Genomic DNA, 19,203 nt, shown 5'->3' with positions numbered 1-19,203 from the left:
TTTTTTTCTTAAAAGGAGGAAGGAATTGAGCTGTGGCCTAGGGTTTCTGTGTGGTAGATGGATATGTGTCCTGGACGAGCCATTTTTAAATTAATTTTTGTTGGGGATTTCCTTGCAGGGTTGCTGCACGTTGTGGGGGGTCAACCCCCCAGACACTCTTACGAGACCCCTAGTCACCCAAGGATGCCTTTTGGCTGGGAGGAGCAAATGCCCTTTCTCTTGGGAGCTGAAAAAACTCAAGTCTCTCATTTACCTATAAAAACAACAGTTCAGTTTCTCATGCAAATATGCCCAGGCAAGCTAAATTGAGATTAATTCCAAAAGAAAAAGCAATAAATACCCTTTAGAATGCATCTCCGAACTAGAATTAGGATAATTAACAACTTCCTAGGAGAAAATCCAGCTCAAAATAAATTAAGGCCCATCAACCAAAACGGGAGGCCGGAGCTCAGGAGGACTTAGCAGTTCCACCAGAGGAGAAGCTCAAACTCTGTGAGGCTTCAGTGGGCCCCAACTGGTACCTTAGCTCTGGTTTTGGGCAACTTTGCAGGGTTCTGAGTCTTCTCTGAGGCCCCACGTGTTTTGGCATCAAATAATTGTCGATGAAGAGAGTCAAACTCTGTAAAATATTTGAAGAGATTTATTCTGAGTCAATTAGAATGACCATGGCCTGTGACACTGCCCTCAGGAGGCCTTCAGAGCATGTGCCCCAGGGGGTAGGGGCACAGCTTGGTTTTATACATTTTAGGGAGGCATGAGAAATGAATCAAATACATTTGAGAAACACATTGGTTTGGTTCAGAAAGGCGGGACAACCCAAAGCAGAGGCTTCCAGGCTTAGGTAAATTTAAACATGTTCTGATTGACCATTGGTTGAGTTTGTCTAGAGACCAGGGATTGATAGAAAGGAAGTGTTCAGTTTAAGGTAAAAGGTTGTGGAGACCAAGGTTCATTTGAAGTCTTACACTGACTTAACTTTGAGACAACAGATGACAGATGTTTCCTATTCCAATCTTTAAAAGGTGCTAGACTTTAGTTAATCTCTTTAGGATTCATAGGGTCTGGAAGAAAAAGATCTACCTATGTTAATAGAGATTATTTACAGATGTACATTTTCCCCCACAAGCTTTACAGGGCCACTTCAAGATGTGGCAGAAAAACATGTTTTGGGGTAAAATATTTTTACTTTCTTCTTTGTCACATAATGTTACACCAAAGTCAGACTGGAAAGTAAGTCACAATACACAGGATTAAATAAAACCCATTTGATGAAAATTTATGGTTTGTGAGGCATGACTCTCCAGACCCCTTAGATAGGAATTTGGGCAAGATAAAAAAAAAAATCGGAGCTTAGTCCTCAGTGTGTATCCAAAATATACAACATGATGCTGTGGGATACATGTAATAGTTAAAAGGTTACTATAACAAAGCAAATTAACATATTCATCATCTGACATGGTTATCTACTTTTTTTGTTTTTGTGGCAAAATTAATTGAAATATACTCAGCGTGAATTCTAAATACAGTACGTTGTATTACCTGTAGTCCTCATGTTGTCCATTGGAGCTCTAGGCTTGTTCATCCTACACATCTGCTGTTTTTTATCCTTTGACATACATCTCCCCATTTCCTCTGCCTTCTGCTCCCATCCCCATAACCACTGTTGTATTCTCTCTCTCCGTATATTTTATTTTTTAAAAAAAATTCCAGGCCAGGCGTGGTAATCCACACCCGTAATCCTGTAATCCCAGCAATTTGGGAGGCGGAGGTGGAGGCTGAAGCTGAGGCTGTGGCTGTGGAGGATTGCTTGAGCCCAGGAGTTCAAGACCAGCCTGGGGAAGATAGTGAGACCTCATCTCTACAAGAAAATAAAAATAATAAATAGCCAGTTGTGGTGGTACACGCCTGTAGTCTCAGCTTCTCGGGAGATTGAGGCAAAAGGATCAAAAGCCAGGGAGGTTAAGGCTGCAGTGAGCCTTGGTTAGGCCACTGCACTCCAGCCTGGGTGACAGAATAAGACTGTCTCAAAAAAAAAGAAATCCACATATAAGTGAGATCATGCAATATATTTTTTTCTGTGTCTGGCCTATTTCACATAGCATAATGTCTTCTAGGCTCACCCATGTTGAGGCAAATAGCAAGATCTCATTCTTTTTTAGGGCTGAATAATATTCCATTGTGTATGGAATATATATACATGTATGCATGTTTGTGTGTATATACATATGTATATACATGTATATTGGGCCACCACATATGTATATATACAAACACATGTATGTACATATATACACACACACACACACACACACACACACACATACACAAGGCCACCTGCCTTGAGGTAACCCCCCTGCATGGGACACTGCTAACTATACATATATATGTATATTTCCATATGCATACATATATACATACATGTGTTAAAGTAAATATTAAAATTTTATTTTTATTTTCCTTTTTCTTTTTAATATATTTTATTGCACTTTAAGTTCTGGGGTACATGTGCAGAACATGCAGGATTGTTGCATAGGTACATACATGGCAATGTGGTTTGCTGTCTTCATCCCCCTGTCACCTCTATCTGGCACTTCTCCCACATGTTATCCTTCCCCAACTCCCTACCCCACACTGTCCCTCTCTTATTCCCCCCCAACAGACCCCAGTGTGTGATGCTTCCCTTCCTGTGTCCATGTGTTCTCATTTTTCAACACCTGCATATGAGTGATAACATGTGGTGTTTGATTTTCTGTTCTTGTGTCAGTTTGCTGAGAATGATGGTTTCTGGATTCATCCATGTCCCTGCAAAGGACACGAACTCATCATTTTTTGTGGCTGCATAGTATTCCATGGTGTATATGTGCCACATTTTCCTTGTCCAGTCTATCATTGATGGACATTTGGGTTGGTTCCAGGTCTTTGCTATTGTAAACAGTGCCTCAGTGAACATACGTGTACATGTGTCTTTATAATAGAATGATCTATAATCCTTTGGATATATACCCATTAATGGGATTGCTGGGTCAAATGGAATTTCTATTCTAGGTCCTTGAGGAATCACCACACTGTCTTCCACAATGGTTGAACTAATTTATACTCCCACAAACAGTGTCCTATTTCTCCACATCCTCTCCAGCATCTGTTGTCTCCAGATTTTTTAATGATCACCATTCGAACTGGTGTGAGATGGTATCTCAAGGTGGTTTTGATTTGCATTTCTCTAATGACCAGTGATGATGAGCATTTTTTCATATGTGTGTAGGCCTCATATATGTCTTCTTTTGAAAAGTGTCTGTTCATATCCTTCTCCCACTTTTGAATGGGTTTGTTTTTTTCTTGTGAATCTAGTTTAATTCTTTGTAGATTCTGGATATTAGCCCTTTGTCAGATGTGTAGATTGCAAAAATTTTTTCCCATTCTGTTGATTGCCAGTTCACTTTAATGATTGTTTCTTTTGCTGTGCAGAAGCTCTGGAGTTTAATTAGATCCCATTTGTCTATTTTGGCTTTTGTTGTCAATGCTTTTGGTGTTTTGGTCATGAAATCCTTGCCTATACCTACGTGCTGAATGGTTTTGCCTAGGTTTTCTTCTAGAGTTTTTATGGTGTTAGGTCAAATGTTTAAGTCTTTAATCCATCTGGAGTTAATTTTAGTGTAAGGTGTCAGGAAGGGGTCCAGTTTCTGCTTTCTGCACATGGCTAGCCAGCTTTCCCAACACCATTTATTGAACAGGGAATCCTTTCTCCATTGCTTGTTTTTGTCTGCTTTGTCAAAGATCAGATGGTTGTAGATGTGTGACATTGCCTCCGAGACCTCTGTTCTGTTCCATTGGTCTATATCTCTGTTTTGGTACCAGTACCATACTGTTTTGATTACTGTAGCCTTGTAGTATAGTTTGAAGTCAGGTGGCGTGATGCCTCCAGCTTTGTTCTTTTTGCTTAGAATTGACTTGGCTATGTGCGCTCTCTTTTGGTTCCATATGAAGTTTAAGGTAGTTTTTTTCCGGTTCTGTGAAGAGGATAATAGGTAGCTTGATGGGGATAGTGTTGAATCTATAAATTATGGGCAGTATGGCCATTTTTACAATATTGATTCTTCCTAACCATGAGCATGGAATGTTTCTCCATCTGTTTGTGTCCTTTCTTATTTCGTTGAGCAGTGGTTTGTAGTTCTCCTTGAAGAGGTCCTTTACATTCTTTGTTAGTTGTATTCCTAGGTATTTTATTCTCTTTGTAGCAATTGTGAATGGCAGTTCGTTCTTGATTTGGCTCTCTTTAAGTCTGTTATTGGTGTATAAGAATGCTTGTGATTTCTGCACATTGATTTTGTATCCTGAGACTTTGCTGAAGTTGCTTATCAGTTTCAGGAGATTTTGGGCCGAGACAGTGGGGTCTTCTAAATATACAATCCTGTCATCTGCAAACAGAGACAATTTAACTTCCTCCTTTCCTAATTGAATATCCTTTATTTCTTTTTCTTGCCTGATTGCTCTGGCTAGATTTTCCAATACTGTATTGAATAGGAGTGGTGAGAGAGGGCATTCTTGTCTAGTGCCAGATTTCAAAGGGAGTGCTTCCAGTTTTTACCCATTCAGTATGGTATTGGCTGTGGGTTTCTCATAAATAGCTTTTATTATTTTGAGATATGTTCCATGGATACCTAGTTTATTGAGAGTTTTTAGCATAAAGGACTGTTGAATTTTGTTGAAGGCCTTCTCTGTATCTATTGAGATAATCATGTGGTTTTTGTCTTTGGTTCTGTTTATGTGGTGAATTACGTTTATAGACTTGAGTATGTTGAACCAGCCTTGCATCCCTGGGATGAAGCCTACTTGATCGTGATGGATAAGCTTTTTGATGTGCTGTTGCAATCGGTTTGCCAGTATTTTATTGAAGATTTTTGCATCAATGTTCATCACAGATATTGGCCTGAAGTTTTCTTTTCTTGTAGAGTCTTTGTCAGGTTTTGGTATCAGAATGATGTTGGTCTCATAAAATAATTTGGGAAGGATTCCTTCTTTTTGGATTGTTTGGAATAGTTTCGGAAGGAGTGGTACCAACTCCTCTTTGTATGTCTGGTAGAGTTCAGCTATGAACCCATCTGGACCTGGGCTTTTTTTAGTTGGTAGGCTATTAATTGCTGCCTCAACTTCAGCCCTTGTTTTTGGTCTATTCAGGGTTTCAGCTTCTTCCTGGTTTAGGCTTCGGAGGGTGCATGGGTCCAGGAATTTATCCATTTCTTTCAGGTTTACTGGTTTATGTGCATAAAGTTGTTTGTAGTAATCTCTGATGGTAGTTTGTATTTCTGTGGAATCTGTGGTGATATACCCTTTATCTTTTTTTATTGCATCTATTTGATTCTTCTCTCTTTTCTTTTTTATTAATCTGGCTAGTAGTCTATTTTGATCTTTTCAAAAAACCAGCTTCTGGATTTATTGATTTTTTTGAAGGTTTTTTTGTGTCTCTGTCTTCTTCAGTTCTGCTCTGATCTTAGTTATTTCTTGTGTTCTGCTAGCTTTTGAGTTGTTTTGATCTTGCTCCTTTAGCTCTTTCAATTTTGATGATTGGGTGTCAATTTTAGATCTTTCCTCACTTCCCATGTGGGCATTTATTGCTATAAATTTTCCTTTAGACACTGTTTTCAGTGTGTCCCAGAGATTCTGGTATGTTTTGTCTTTGTTCTCATTGGTTTCAAAGAACATCTTTATTTCTGCCTTCATTTCATTGTGTATCCAGTCAACATTCAAGAGCCAGTTGTTCAGTTTCCATGAAGTTGTGTGGCTCTGAGTTAGTCTCTTAATCCTGAGTTTTAATTTGATTGCACTGTGGTCTGAGAGACTGTTCGTTATGATTTCCATTCTTTTGCATTTGCTGAGGAGTGATTTACTTCCAATTATGTGGTCAGTTTTAGAGTAGGTGTGACATGGTGCTGAGAAGAATGTATGTTCTGTGAATTTGAAGTGGAGAGTTCTGTAAATGTGTATTAGGTTTGCTTGATCCAGGTCTGAGTTCAAGTCCTGGATATCCTTGTTAATTTTCTGTCTTGTTGATCTGTCTAATATTGACAGTGGAGTGTTAAAGTCTCCCACTATTATTGTGTGGGAGTCTAAGTCTCTTTGTAAGTCTTTAAGAATTTGCTTTATATATCTGGGTGCTCCTGTATTGGGCACCTATATATTTAGTATGGTTAGCTCTTCTTGTTGCATTGATCCATTTACCATTATATAATGCCCTTCTTTGTCTCTTTTGATCTTTGTTGGTTTAAAATGTTTTATCAGAGACTGGGATTGCAACTCCTGATTTTTTTTTTGTTCTCCATTTGCTTGGTAGAGCTTCCTCTATCCCTTTATTTTGAGCCTGTATGTATCCTTGCATGTGAGATGGGTTGCCTGGATACAGCACACTGATGGGTTTTGACTTTTTATCCAATTTGCCAGTCTGTGTCTTTTGATAGGGGCATTTTGCCAGTTTACATTCAAGGTTAATATTGTTATGTGTGAATTTGATCCTGCCATTTTGATGCTTATTGTTTTGCCCGTTAGTTGACACAGTTTCTTCATTGTGTCGATGCTCTTTACCATTTGTTATGTTTTTGGAGTGGCTGGTTCTGGTTGTTCCTTTCTATGTTTAGTGCTTCTTTCAGGAGCTCTTATAAGGCAGGCCTGGTGGTGATGAAATCGCTGAGAAATTGCTTGTTCTTAAAGGATTTTATTTCTCTTCACTTATGAAGCTTAGTTTGGCTGGATATGAAATTCTAGGTTGAAAGTTGTTTTCTTTAAGGATGTTGAATATTGGCCCCCACTCTATTCTGCCAAGAGATCTGCTGTGAGTCTGATGGGCTTCCCTTTGTGGGTAACCCGACCTTTCTCTCTGGCTGCCCTTAGCATTTTCTCCTTCATTCCCTGATATCCTTTCTTCTGCTTGGTCGATTCAGCTATTGAAATTTGTGTATGCTTCACGAAGTTCTCATGTAGTGTTTTTCAGCTCCATCAATTCATTTATATTGTTCTCTAAGCTGTTTATTCTCATTGGCATTTTGTCAAACCTTTTTTCAAGATTCTTAGTTTCTTTGCATTTGTTTAGAACATGTTCTTTTAGCTCAGAGAAGTTTGTTATTACCCACTTTCTGAAGCCTGTTTCTGTCAGTTCATCAGACTCATTCTCCGTCCAGCTTTGTTCCCTTGCTGGTGAGGCATTGCGATCCTTTGGAGGAGGAGAGGCATTCTGGTTTTGGGTGTTTTCATCCTTTTTGCGCTGGTTTCTTCCCATCTTAGTGGCTTCCTCTACCTGTGGTCTTTGTAGTTGGTGACTTTCAGATGGGATCTCTGAGTGGACGTCCTTTTTGTTGATGATGAAGTTATTTCTTTCTGTTTTTTGGTTTTCCTTCTAACAGTCAGGCCCCTCTGCTGTAGGACTGCTGGAGGTCCATTCCAGACCTTATTTCTTTCTGTTTTTTAGTTTTCCTTCTAACAGGCCCCTCTGCTGTGGGACTGCTGGAGGTCCACTCCAGACCCAGCTTGCCTGGGGATCACCTGCAGCAGCTGCAGAACAGTAAGAGTTAACACCAGTTTCTTCTTCTGTTATCTTTGTCCCAGAAGGATACCCACCAGATCAGCCTGAGCTCTCCTTTATGAGGTGTCTCTTTGGATATATGGGGGTTGGGGAGCTGCTTGAGGAGACAGTCTGTCCCTTATAGGAGGTCAATTGCTGAGCTATGAGCTCCATTGTTCTGTTCAGAGCTGCTAGGCAGGTACGTTTAAGTCTGCTGCAGCGGAACTCATAACCGCCTTTTTTTCCCAGGTGCTCTGTCTTGGGAAGGTGGTGCTTTATAAAGTTCCTGACATGCTGTTCCCTTTTTTCAGAGATGCCCTGCCCAGTGAGGAGGTAGCCTAGTCACAGTCGGCCAGCAGAGGCGTTGCTGAGCTGCCATGGGCTCTGCCCAGCTGCTGTGTGAACTTCTTGTGGTTTCGTTTATAGAGGTATAGAGCTGCCTCGGTAATGGCGGTCTGCCTCAGTAATGGCGGACTGCCTCTGTGAAGGCAGACTGCCTCTATAGTGGTGGACTGCCTTGGTAATGGCGGATGCCCTTCCCCCCACAGAGCTCGACCATTCGGGGTCCAGCTGTGCTTGCTGAGAAACTCAGTCCAGAGCATTTCAGATTGTTGGTCTTTGTGGGGGTGGGACCCACCGAGCCAGATCACCTGGCTCCCTATTTCAGCCCCCTATTTTTCAGTTGAATGGGCAGCTCTGTCTCCCAGGCGTTTCAGGCAGCTGTTTCAACTGGCCTTGATTTGTGTGAGTTTTTGTGCGGAGACCCACTGCACCAGCTCAAACAGCCATGCTGGAAACACGTGGCACTTTTCTGCCCAGAAATCTCCTGGTCTGTGGGCAGTAAAAACTCATTTGGAAATGCGGTGATCACTCACCCTCTGCATTCTCGCTGGGAACTGCACTCCAGAGGTGTTCGTATTCGGCTATCTTGGATCTGCTTTTTCTTAAGTTTCAACTTTCATCTTACCACTATGAAAAGTTATAATTTTCTGCCATTTTGAATTTGCCCCCAAAATTTTATTTTAAAGTACATGGGAGGATGTGTGTAGGTTGTATGCAAACATTACACCATTTTAGATAAGCAATTTGAGCATATACATATATATATGCACACATATGTATATATGCATATGTATATACACTTATGTGCATATATGCATATGTACATATATACACGTGTATATACACATATGTATAAGTATGCATATGTATACATATACACATATATACATATGTACGCACATATACATATATGTATATATACACATATTCCATATACACATTGGAATAGTATTTAGCCCTAAATAATACTTACATATACGTATATGTATGTATGCAAAGCACAGAGCAAGGCAATGCCACCAAGCTGTACTAATACTCATTGTATTCTTCAGCCCTGTGCTCTCACAGTTCTTTTTAAAAAATTAACTTCTTGGGCTGGGCATGGTGGCTCACCCCTGTAATCCCAGCACTTTGGGAGGCTGAGGTGGGTGGATCATGAGGTCAAGAAATCAAGACCATCCTGGCCAACATGGTGAAACCCTCTCTATACTAAAAATACAATAGTTAGCTGGGTGTGGTGATGTGCACCTGTACTTCCAGCTACCTGGGAGGCTGAGGCAGGAGAATCGCTTGAACCTAGGAGGTGGAGGTTGCAGTGAGCTGAGATCCAGCCTGGAGACAGAGCGAGATTCTGTCTCAAAAAAAAAAAAATAACTTCGGCTAGGCACGTTAGCTCACGCCTGTAATCCCAGCATTTTGAGAGGCTGGGTGGATCACTTGAAGCCAGGAGTTCAAGACCAGTCTGGATAACATGGTTAAACCCGCCTTTACTAAAAATACAAATTTAGTTGGTCGTGGTGGCAGGTGCCTGTAATCCCAGCTACTCAGGATGCTGAGATATGAATCCCAGGAGGTGGAGGTTGCAGTGAGCTGAGATCTTACCACTGCATTCCAGCCTGGGTGACAGAGCAAGAGTCTGTCTCCAAAAAAAAAAAAAAAAAATTTAGTTTATCTTAAGAATGTTACTGAAAGGGTAAAAAAATATATTTTATTAAATCACAGCTCTTGAATATATATCTCTTTAGTATTTTGTTAAAATAGGAAGTAGATATGAAATAATTCTGTGCATACCAAAGTAAGATGCTTGTCTGGGAGGAAAAGCCCTTATTTGCATTTTGATTGCTACTTAAATCAGCCATTTTTTCATGATGTGGTATTTCCTTGAAAAGTGCTCTTAAACACCTTGTCTTTCAAAGCTGTCTCCCCAACCCCTGTCCCAAGGAACCAGAAAGAAAAAATTAAGGAGAATAAGAAAAATATAATAAAGAAGTTGTTCTAACTGAGGCAGGGTTGTGGGGACAGCACAGACCCCCTGCTTTGAGGTAACCCCTCTGTTGGGACAGTGCTAACTGCAGCCAGCGTTGCCCCAGGAACCTGGCCTGGCCAGCGTTGGTATCCTACTGCCTTCTCAAGAGAGTTTGAGGTTCAGCCTGAGAGAATGAGCTCAGGGAGTGCAGGGAGTTTTCTTTTCTTTTTTTCTTTTGAGACAGAGTCTCACGCTTGTCACTCAGGCTGGAATACTGTGGTGCGATCTCAGCTCACTGCAACCTCCGCCTCCCAGGTTCAAGCGATTCTCCTGCCTCAGCCTCCCAAGTAGATGGGATTACAGGCATGTGCCAGCATACCCAGGTAATTTTCGTGTTTTTAGTAGAGATGAGATTTCTCCATGCTGGCTAGACTGGTCTTGAGCTCCTGACCTCAGGTGATCTACCCACCTCGGCCTCCCAAAGTGCTGGGATTATAGGTACAAGCCCCCGTGCCCAGCCTAGTACAGGGAGTTGTCCTGTGCATCTCTAGAGAAAGGAAGAGAGGAATGTTTAAGCCTTCAAAAGGTGAAGGGAAAGGGATTTTACAACCAAATCTGATGGGTAAAACAAAGATTCTAGGCACAATTCTAAACAAAATTACTAAAATAATGATATGCAGGGTGCTTGAAAAAAGAGAGTTAAAGTTAAAATCACAAATCACAACTGTATGGTCTTAATATTTGACAGATATTTTCCCAAAAATTAATGAAATGAAACTCAAGGAAAATATTTGACAGCCTTTAGTTGCCAGTGAAAAAAATCTGGGCTTTCAAGTGAAAATTAGAATTTCAGAGAATGTATATCCTCCACCATAAGCTTGACAGTTCCTAACACAGCCCTCCCCGTCTGTGGTTCCTCATCCGTGAATTCAGTCAACTGTAGATTGAAAATATTCAGAAAAAAATGGATGGCTTCATCTGTACCAAACATGTACAGACTTTCCTTGACATTTTTAAAAAAACAATAGAGTGTAGCAGCTATCTATATAACATTTATATTGTATTAGGTATTATAGTAATCGAGAGATGATTTAAAGTACCTGGGAGGGCTGGACAAAGTGGCTCACACCTGGAGTCACAGCACTTTGGGAGGCCAAGGCAGGAAGTATAGCTTGGGCCCAGGAATTTGAGACCAGCCTGTAACATGGTGAGACCCTGTCTCTACAAAGAATATTTAAAAATTAGCCGGGTATAATGTATGATAGCATGTGCCTGTGGTCCCAACTGCTCGGGAGGGCGGAGGTGGGAGGATCACTTGAGGCCAGAAGGTACAGGCTGAAGTGGGATGAAGATGAAAAACAGCACTTCAGTGGTCCTGACATCTTTCTGTACTCCCAGGAGCAGACCACTAGGCCAGACAATGCCTCTTAAGTCTCAAATGTCAATTCAGTAGAAAATCAGGGGTTCAAGAACTTAAAGGGGACACACAGCCAAAATGCTGCTGACAAAGTTTTTACTCACTAGCGGAGTTGCTCCGTGGACCCAAAGCCTGATGACGTTGGCACAGTGTCCAGAGTATGCACTTGGAGGCATGAGTATGGTACTGACGCCACAGAGACCTTCAAATGATGAGTGTGTCTGCAGTAGACACACTCATCTGCTTTGGGAAAGGATGCCTGATGAAATAAACATGGGTGTGAAGGCAGAGTATGCCTGATTGCAAGGCCTGGAAAGACTGATTTATTACCCCTCTTTGATGGGAGTGCACTTGGAGACTGAGAGCTTAAGCTCTTCTCCAATCCTTTGGCCCTACAAAGGGATTCTTTTCAGAACCTAATCTGTTTGCCTGCAGAGGAGCATCTTGGATGCCAGACTACCCCTGAGCATACACCCGTGCACAGCCCTAAATAGATAAACCAGACTAAGGATGGCCTGGGGGCTGGATCCATTTCCCCCACAAGACAGATGTGTCCCTGACCTGTGGGGTTGGGACTGCTTGTGCCCCAGCCAGGGCCTTGCTGCTCTTGTTCAGAGAAGGAGTACTGTAGTCTCCGTCTCCTGGGGCTCTCTCCACACCCAGTAAATCTGTCCACTCCCACGGGTTTGGGGTTGAGCCACCCTCTTCCGAGGTACTGCTTCCCCGTAGGGCACCCCTGCCTTCTGATGGACGCAGGCTTTCTGTAGATATGCTAAGACAACCCTCCTTCCCCCACTTCAGAGGACAGACCAGACTTGCAGCCTTCTAAGTCATTCTGTCCTTTTTAAGTGATCACATCTCTCTGCGGGGATGTGTTTTTTTTTTTTTTTTTTTTTTGAAATTTATGCCTCTAAAAGGCAGCTGTCTTTACACAGTTGTGTTGGGGAGCACCTCATAATAACCCTGCAGACATCAAAAACATTAGCTCTCCTGTCTCTCCTCTCTTCTCCTTTTGCCCTAGTCAGGTCTTCTATCCCTTTTCATATTAAGTCCCCCTCCTCAAGGCTGGGTGAGGTGGGTCACTCCTGTAATCCCAACACTTTGGGAGGCCGAGGAGGGTGGATCACGAGCTTACAGTTCGAGACCAGCCTGACCAACATGGTGAAACCCCATCTCTACTAAAAGTACAAAAATTAGCCGGGCATGGTGGTGTGCGCCCGTAATCCCAGCTACTCAGGAGGCTGAAGCAGGAGAATCGCTTGAACCCAGGAGACAGAGGTTGGAGTGAACCAAGATCCCTCCACTGTACTCCAGCCTGGGCAACAGAGTGAAACTCTGTCTCAAAAAAATAAAGTCCCCTCCTCAGTGCCACCTGCTGATGTGTTCTTGGTTTTGCTATATTTTATTATTTAATTATTTCAACTTTTAGATACAAAGGGGATACATCTGCAGGTTTGTGACATGGCTATGTTGCACTTAGGTAGTGTATGTTGTATCTAATTAGTTCTTAGCCCACGTCCCCACTCACAGCCTTGTTCCCCCCCCACCAAGAGTCCCCAGTGTCTGTTGTTCCCCTCTTTATGACACAAGTACCCAGTGTTTAGCTCCCATTTGTAAGTGAGAACATGCAGTATTTGGTTTTCTGTTCCTGGGTTAATTTGCTTAGGATAATGACCTCCACCTGCATCCATGTTGCTGCAAAGAACATGATTTACTTCTTTTTTTATAGCTGTGTAGTATTCTATGGTGTGTATGTACAGTGCTTTCTTTCAATTGTCCTATTGTGATAGACCTAAGAGCAGCCATTAGATGTGGGAATAAAGACACTGGGCACACAGAACAGTAGGATGAATTGCTGAGGTTTCCACTGGTAGTGGGTGGGTAATAGCCAGTGCTGAGAAGAGAAGGCTCTGTTGCCTCCGTCACCCAGGCATTAGGCAACCTGGGGCAGCCCCTCCACCCACCTAAGCCTCTCTTTTCTTATTGTCAGTGTGGGAACAACACAGTTACTGGTGGGGACGTTTTGGGGATTAACCCAGATACCACTAGTGACCGAAAGTGCTGCATGTTCCCATACCCAGTCCTGCCTGCCTCCCACCTCTACCCTCTCCTGAGCTCTTTGCTTCAGACTTTCAGTTTCTATGCTCAAGTAAATCTAGATTTACCACATATAAATAGTCTAACACTCTGGGGCCTGAATTTGACAGGAAAGCATGTGGGAGCTTCTAGACTGAGGTCATGGTGGTGTCTCACACCCCACCACACACACCCTTTTGTGAATACTGTCTGGGAGGTGGGGCCCAGCTTAATAACTTAATGAATAGGGTGAAATAATGTTGGACACATTATATTCAAAGCAAGAATGCATCGTTCCCAACCATTCTCATATTTATATTTTCTTTTTTCAGGGATCCACATCTTCTGGACCCAACTCTGGAATATGTGAAGGTAGGAAATCAAGATTAAACATGTAGCCATGACCCTGTGTAGTAGATTTCTCATTTGGAACACAACATTGCTAAGTGATGCTGCAGTCTGGTTTGTGTAAAAAGCTGATTAGACTCTCCAAAACAACAGGGAAGAAATTTGACTCCCTTAGGCCTTTGGGAAATTTTGTAAGGGTCTCACGTCATCCTATTACAGGTACCCTTATCTGGCCCTTAGAGCCAGATGCATTTTAAAATTCAGAGTTTTTTTTTTCCCCCCTAGAAAGGTAATATGGTATGTATAGTAATACCCCCAGAGAGGTTTGGGGTCAGCACTCCATAATCCACACTCATTATTTTCACAGTGACATGTAAGAATATTCACACTAAGAGAGATAAATAGATGACAAATGATTTTATGTAGTTCAGGTCATATTTTGCCACCACATGAGGTTGCTGCCAAGTGAGGTTTTGTTTTTAACTTTAGTTTTCAGAGTTTTTTGGATTTTGGAATGTAGACAGGGAATTGTGGACCCATGTTTACCTTCTGTGGAGGACTGAGGGCTCCCTGAGATTTTATGAGCCATCTTTTCCCTTCCAACAGCCACCCTCTTGCTCAGGGCGAATCTGGGGCCAAGTAGTAATATTAGTTACTTAGTTACTTTCCAGTGGGTCTGGCAGTCAATGCTTCTAAATATTCAACCCTTCAAAATAATGTATTTCTTCGAGCAGGAAGAAAAGATGCTTTTCACTTCTTCCTCTGCCTTCTTATTTTCTGGTGTTGATGTTTGCTTTATTTTCTTTTATTTTTGAGAACTGTAATCTGGCACTTCCTTCAGAAGAAAGAATTCTGATTGTCACATTTAGTTTCTTGGATTTACGACAACATACTTACTTTTTGGGAGAAATCGTGGCAGTAGTTAGTGTTTAGAGTCAGGAGCCTCATTCCATCTCCACTATCCCAAGGGCAGGATCCCAGATCAGGGTATTTAGGCTTGTCACTTTTGTGTGTACCTATGCCTTCCCGCAGAGTTCTGGCATTTCTTCCCTCGTTAAAAGACCAGAGGATGGATGGGAGAGGAGGAAGCTCCAGCAGAACCACTTGGCAGTCATAGTGAAGTTTATTGGAATGGAGGCGGATGTTCTTTTTTCCCTTCTCTTACACCTGAATGATGTCTGAGCTGTGTTTTCATGGAAACAAATGTGTAATCCTAAACCCTCAGAGCTACCACACGAGAATCTGGTCAGAGCTTTATAAATGCTGTATCTTTGTCCGTCTCAGATGCATCACATGTTTTTGTGCAGGTTGTGCATTGCAAACTATTAGAGGATGCTATTCACATAGACTATGATTTAACTTAACTAAAAATGCACTCTGGAATTCTGCAGTGCATAACAGCAGTCCTTTAAAAGTCACTCCATGCCTTGTTTCTGAAATTGGCTGTCTCCTACCATGGGCCCAGTCTGGCTGTGTGTATACTGCCTTTCTTTACTCCAATACCTCACTCTTTTCTTTTACAAAAGTCTAAACCCCTTTTAAGATAATTTGGTGGTGAATTCTATTTGGGGTGTGTGTGTGTGTGTGTGTGTGTGTGCGTGTGTGATTATTATTATTTTTTTTTTTTGAGATGGAGTCTTGCTCTTGTTGCCTAGGCTGGAGTGCAATGGCGTGATCTCCGCTCACCACAACCTCTGCCTCCCGGGTTCAAGCAATTTCTCTGTCTCAGCTTCCCAAGTAGCTGGGGTTACAGGCATGTGCCACCATGCCCAGCTACTTTTTTTTTTTTTTTTAATATTTTAAGTAGACGGGGTTTCACCCATGTTGGTCAGGCTGGTATCAAACTCCTGACCTCGTGATCCGCCCACCTCTGCCTCCCAAAGTGCTGGGATTACAGGCGTGAGCCACCACGCTCAGCCAATTTGGTGGTGAATTCTAAAGCTAAATATAGAGGATTTTGGAGTGGCCTGTTGAGGTGTTATCCAAGCTATTGCATCTCATTTTTGAATATTGATCATAGTGAGTTGAGTGGTATTGATGAAGAAGAGATATTGGAGTTGTCAGTGGCTTCTGTTTATCTGGGCTGTCTTCACCTTCTCCTGGCAGTGGGATGTGATGGAGCTGCTCTTTGAGGTTCAGAGGGTTCTCCTTTTCAAGAACTTGTTGAGGTATTCTGAAGGATACCCTTTCCTCCTAACTCGATCTGATCTGGTCAGAGGCCTATAAATGATGTGTCTGTATGCCGCCTGAATGTATCACTTTTTTTTTTTTTTTCTTTCTCACTTCACCCTTGATTAGAGGGATGGTTTGGGAATGTGTTGAGCCAGTGTGAGGTATTTTCATTTGCCTCTGCAAACACTAAGGCTCTATGAGCACACTTATAGAGATCTCTGACCTGAAGGTCCAAGGGGACCCAGGGGCCCATTTCTTGGGTCAGGTCTGTTGTAGCATTTCTCATACTTAGTTGCTCTGTGGAGCCAGGCTGACCAGTGCCAGGAAGGCTGGACTCATCAGTTGATGCCAGCTGGTGCCTCATGGCTGGAGATAAATCAAGGGAGGTAGGAGAGTTGCAGATAAACTGGGGTGCAGTTTGACCCCCTTAACTTCTTCTCTACAATCCCCTTCTGCACTTAATGCCTCTTAAGCTTGGAGAAAAGTAGTTCTATGTGAATTATGTTGTATCATAAAGGCCCCTTCCAGTAGGTTCAGATTCATTGGCTGAAAAAACAAGCATCAAGATGCCAAGTTTTAGGATCCATTGTGACCCCAGAATGGGGGGAGTCTGATCCCATTCTGAGTCTCATCCAGGATGAGAGGGAAGCACCCAACTGTGGCCAACATTCGGCAGTCCAAACCCTGGCAGGAGCTCCAGCCCCAGGTCTTCCTCCCTCCCTGTGTCTTATAAATGTTGCTCCCCTCCCCATCGGAGCATTTCCAACCATCTTCCTTTGGTTTTTCCAGTGCCCGAGAAGAAGAGAGAGTTCTGGGACTGCCTCCTGCCTCCTTGGGTCTGGGAGAGACAGGGAACTGAGGCTGACCCCTGTAGGTGGTGGGGCAATGGGACTGCAGTGTTGTGGCAGGGGAGAGCTGAGTGGAGAAAGAATCCAATATTCAGCTCTGGTGGTTTGTCTGTGTGTCGTCCTAGCACTGTGCACAGTTTGTATTGCAGTACATTCATTCACTGCGCACAGTGTGTATTGCAGGTGAAAGGGGACCAGTTTCTTGGTTCCTTAGCTACAAGCTGTTCATCCCAAGTGGAATGGAGGGAAATATGCATGGCTGAGAAGCCCCAGGGCTGTTTGCAGCTCTTTTACCTTGTCTAGCAGGCAGGCCTCCTGCTGGGACCCCTGACAGCAACAAGATCCCAAAGGCTTAATTTGATGTTTGGATGTGGTAGGAAAATAAATTGCTGATCCAAAAGTAGCCCAGGGATTTGGAGATCTCCTTCTTCACTGTTTTTGTCTCTTTTATTCTGGCACTCAAAGGAGAGAATTTTGGTTTTTTCTTTTGTGTGTTTTTTTTTTTTTTTCCATTTTTCTCCTTCTTTTCCTAGCCTTCTCGCCTCACAATTTTTTGCCCCCACGGTGCCTCAAAACATGATCACCTTGAGAGCCTGGTTTTACCTTTTGTCTAATCATGAGGTCCTTTTCTCTGGTCAAACATACAGGTATTGATCGACTTATGACCTATGCAACTTACGACCATTCGACTTTACGACCACAATTGCTAGCCATGACTGCTCCGCGTCTGGCAGTGCAAACATTGCCCAGCTGGGCGTACGACAGTGCGGATCAGCTTCCGGCAGCACTACCATCTCCACGTGCATATAGCCTACTCAACTTACGACCAAATTGTGTTACGACCGGTCTGTTGGAACCAGTCGTGGTCATAAGTCGAGCACTAGCTGTAATTGATTCTCTTTCATTGCATTGAAAGGAAAGATTTCTTCCAGGTTGAAAAGCCGAACCCTCCAGAGTGGCTCCACCCTCCTCCTGCTGTTTACCATGTAGTTAGTGACTTTGGTTCCTGGTATACAGCTCTGGAATTTTCCTCTGCGTACCTAGCATACCTTACCCTAGATAAAACCAAACATTTTTTTTTAATAGGAGGAAATATCTTTTAGAGCCAATAACCCTAGGCAAAATTGTGAAATAGAATTTTCTCTCTTCACTGCTCAGCCTACTCACTGCCTCATTGCATTTGGCCAGATTTTTGCCTCATTAAAACACAATTACACTGTGTCCAGTTTCTTAGACCACTGTCAAGTAGTTGCTTAGAAAATCTGATAAAACAGTAGTGGTAAAATGTTAATAAATGGTAACAGCTCCATGTGTTCCCCTTCCTAGATAACATTGTAACAGACACTCCAAGTACACATCCCCTGAGGACCCCAGCCCAGCAAGAGAGCTGGGTCCATACTCTGGTTCTTTTTTTTTTTTTTTGGAGACAGAGTCTCGCTCTGTCGCCCAGGCTGGAGTGCAATGGCGCAATCTTGGCTCACTGCAACCTCCTGGGTTCAAGCAATTCTCCTGCCTCAGCCTCCTGAGTAGCTAGGATTATAGGTGCCAACCACCATGCCCGGCTAATTTTTTGTATTTTTAGTAAAGACGGGGTTTCACTGTGTTAGCCAGGCTGGTCTCGATCTCCTGACCTTGTGATCCACCCACCTTGGCCTCCCAAAGCGTTGGGATTACAGGCGTGTGCCATCGCACCTGGCCCATACTCTGGTTCTAATTAGCAATGTGACCCTGGCCACCTTCTCTCTGTGGGTTCCATCGTCCCCACAACTAGAAACCTTGGGGTGGGCTGATATTCCTTCTGGCTTAAGGTTTTAGGATTCTTAATGCCTAGAATAGGCTAGAGAGGAAAATCTTGTAGCCAGTGGTAAGGAGTTCTTAATTGTATGATTGCTGTTGATCATAAGATTGGCATATTGATTGGAATAGGATAGGATTTTATGTTGTATCTTGGACATGAAGACCAAGACTGTGACGGATCATGACTGCCATCACCGTGTTCCTGGAAGAGTGGAAGTTACCCCGGCACTCCTGCATTGCTCTGTTATCCATCATGGTTAACTTCTATAACCTCCTTTGAACCTCTGAAGCCTAGGCTCACTTCTACTCTTTATTATTCTCCTTCTTTTATTTTCCCCTGGAGCTGCTTCTTTAAGCTTCAGAAGTTGCCCCCACAACCTGCACTAAATATAAATTTACATTATCTCCATCAGCCACAGTGGCTTACACCTGTAATCCCAGCACTTTGGGAGGCTGAGGTTGGTGGATCACCTGAAGTCAGGAGTTCGAGACCAGCCTGACCAACATGGTGAAACCCTGTCTCTACTAAAGATAAAGAAATTAGCTGGGTGTGGTGGTGGGTGCCTGTAATCCAAGCTACTCAGGAGGCTGAGACAGGAGAATCTCTTGAACCTGGGAGCCAGAGGTTGCAGTGAGCTGAGATCGTACCACTGCACTCCAGCCTGGGCAACAAAGCAAGACTTCATCT

The 19,203-nt window shown here is 42.8% G+C and overlaps 1 protein-coding gene across 3 annotated transcripts in view; it reads left to right on the top strand.

Annotated features, from left to right (window-relative positions):
• BCAR3 (BCAR3 adaptor protein, NSP family member) overlaps nucleotides 1-19,203 on the top strand; it is a 136,266-nt gene that overhangs the window by 37,332 nt on the left and 79,731 nt on the right. For all 3 annotated transcript variants that reach the window (XM_017544193.1, XM_017544194.2, XM_037744165.1), the window contains exon 3: nucleotides 13,683-13,722. In XM_017544193.1, the coding sequence (XP_017399682.1) occupies nucleotides 13,683-13,722 (40 nt within the window). The remainder of the gene's footprint in view (nucleotides 1-13,682; nucleotides 13,723-19,203) is intronic.

Source organism: Cebus imitator, unplaced genomic scaffold (genome assembly GCF_001604975.1).
Source record: "Cebus imitator isolate Cc_AM_T3 unplaced genomic scaffold, Cebus_imitator-1.0 Scaffold166, whole genome shotgun sequence".
NCBI classification, from domain to species: domain Eukaryota; kingdom Metazoa; phylum Chordata; class Mammalia; order Primates; family Cebidae; genus Cebus; species Cebus imitator.
The sequence above is the reverse complement of the archived record's forward strand: the minus strand, read 5'-3'. Positions and strand labels throughout refer to the sequence as shown.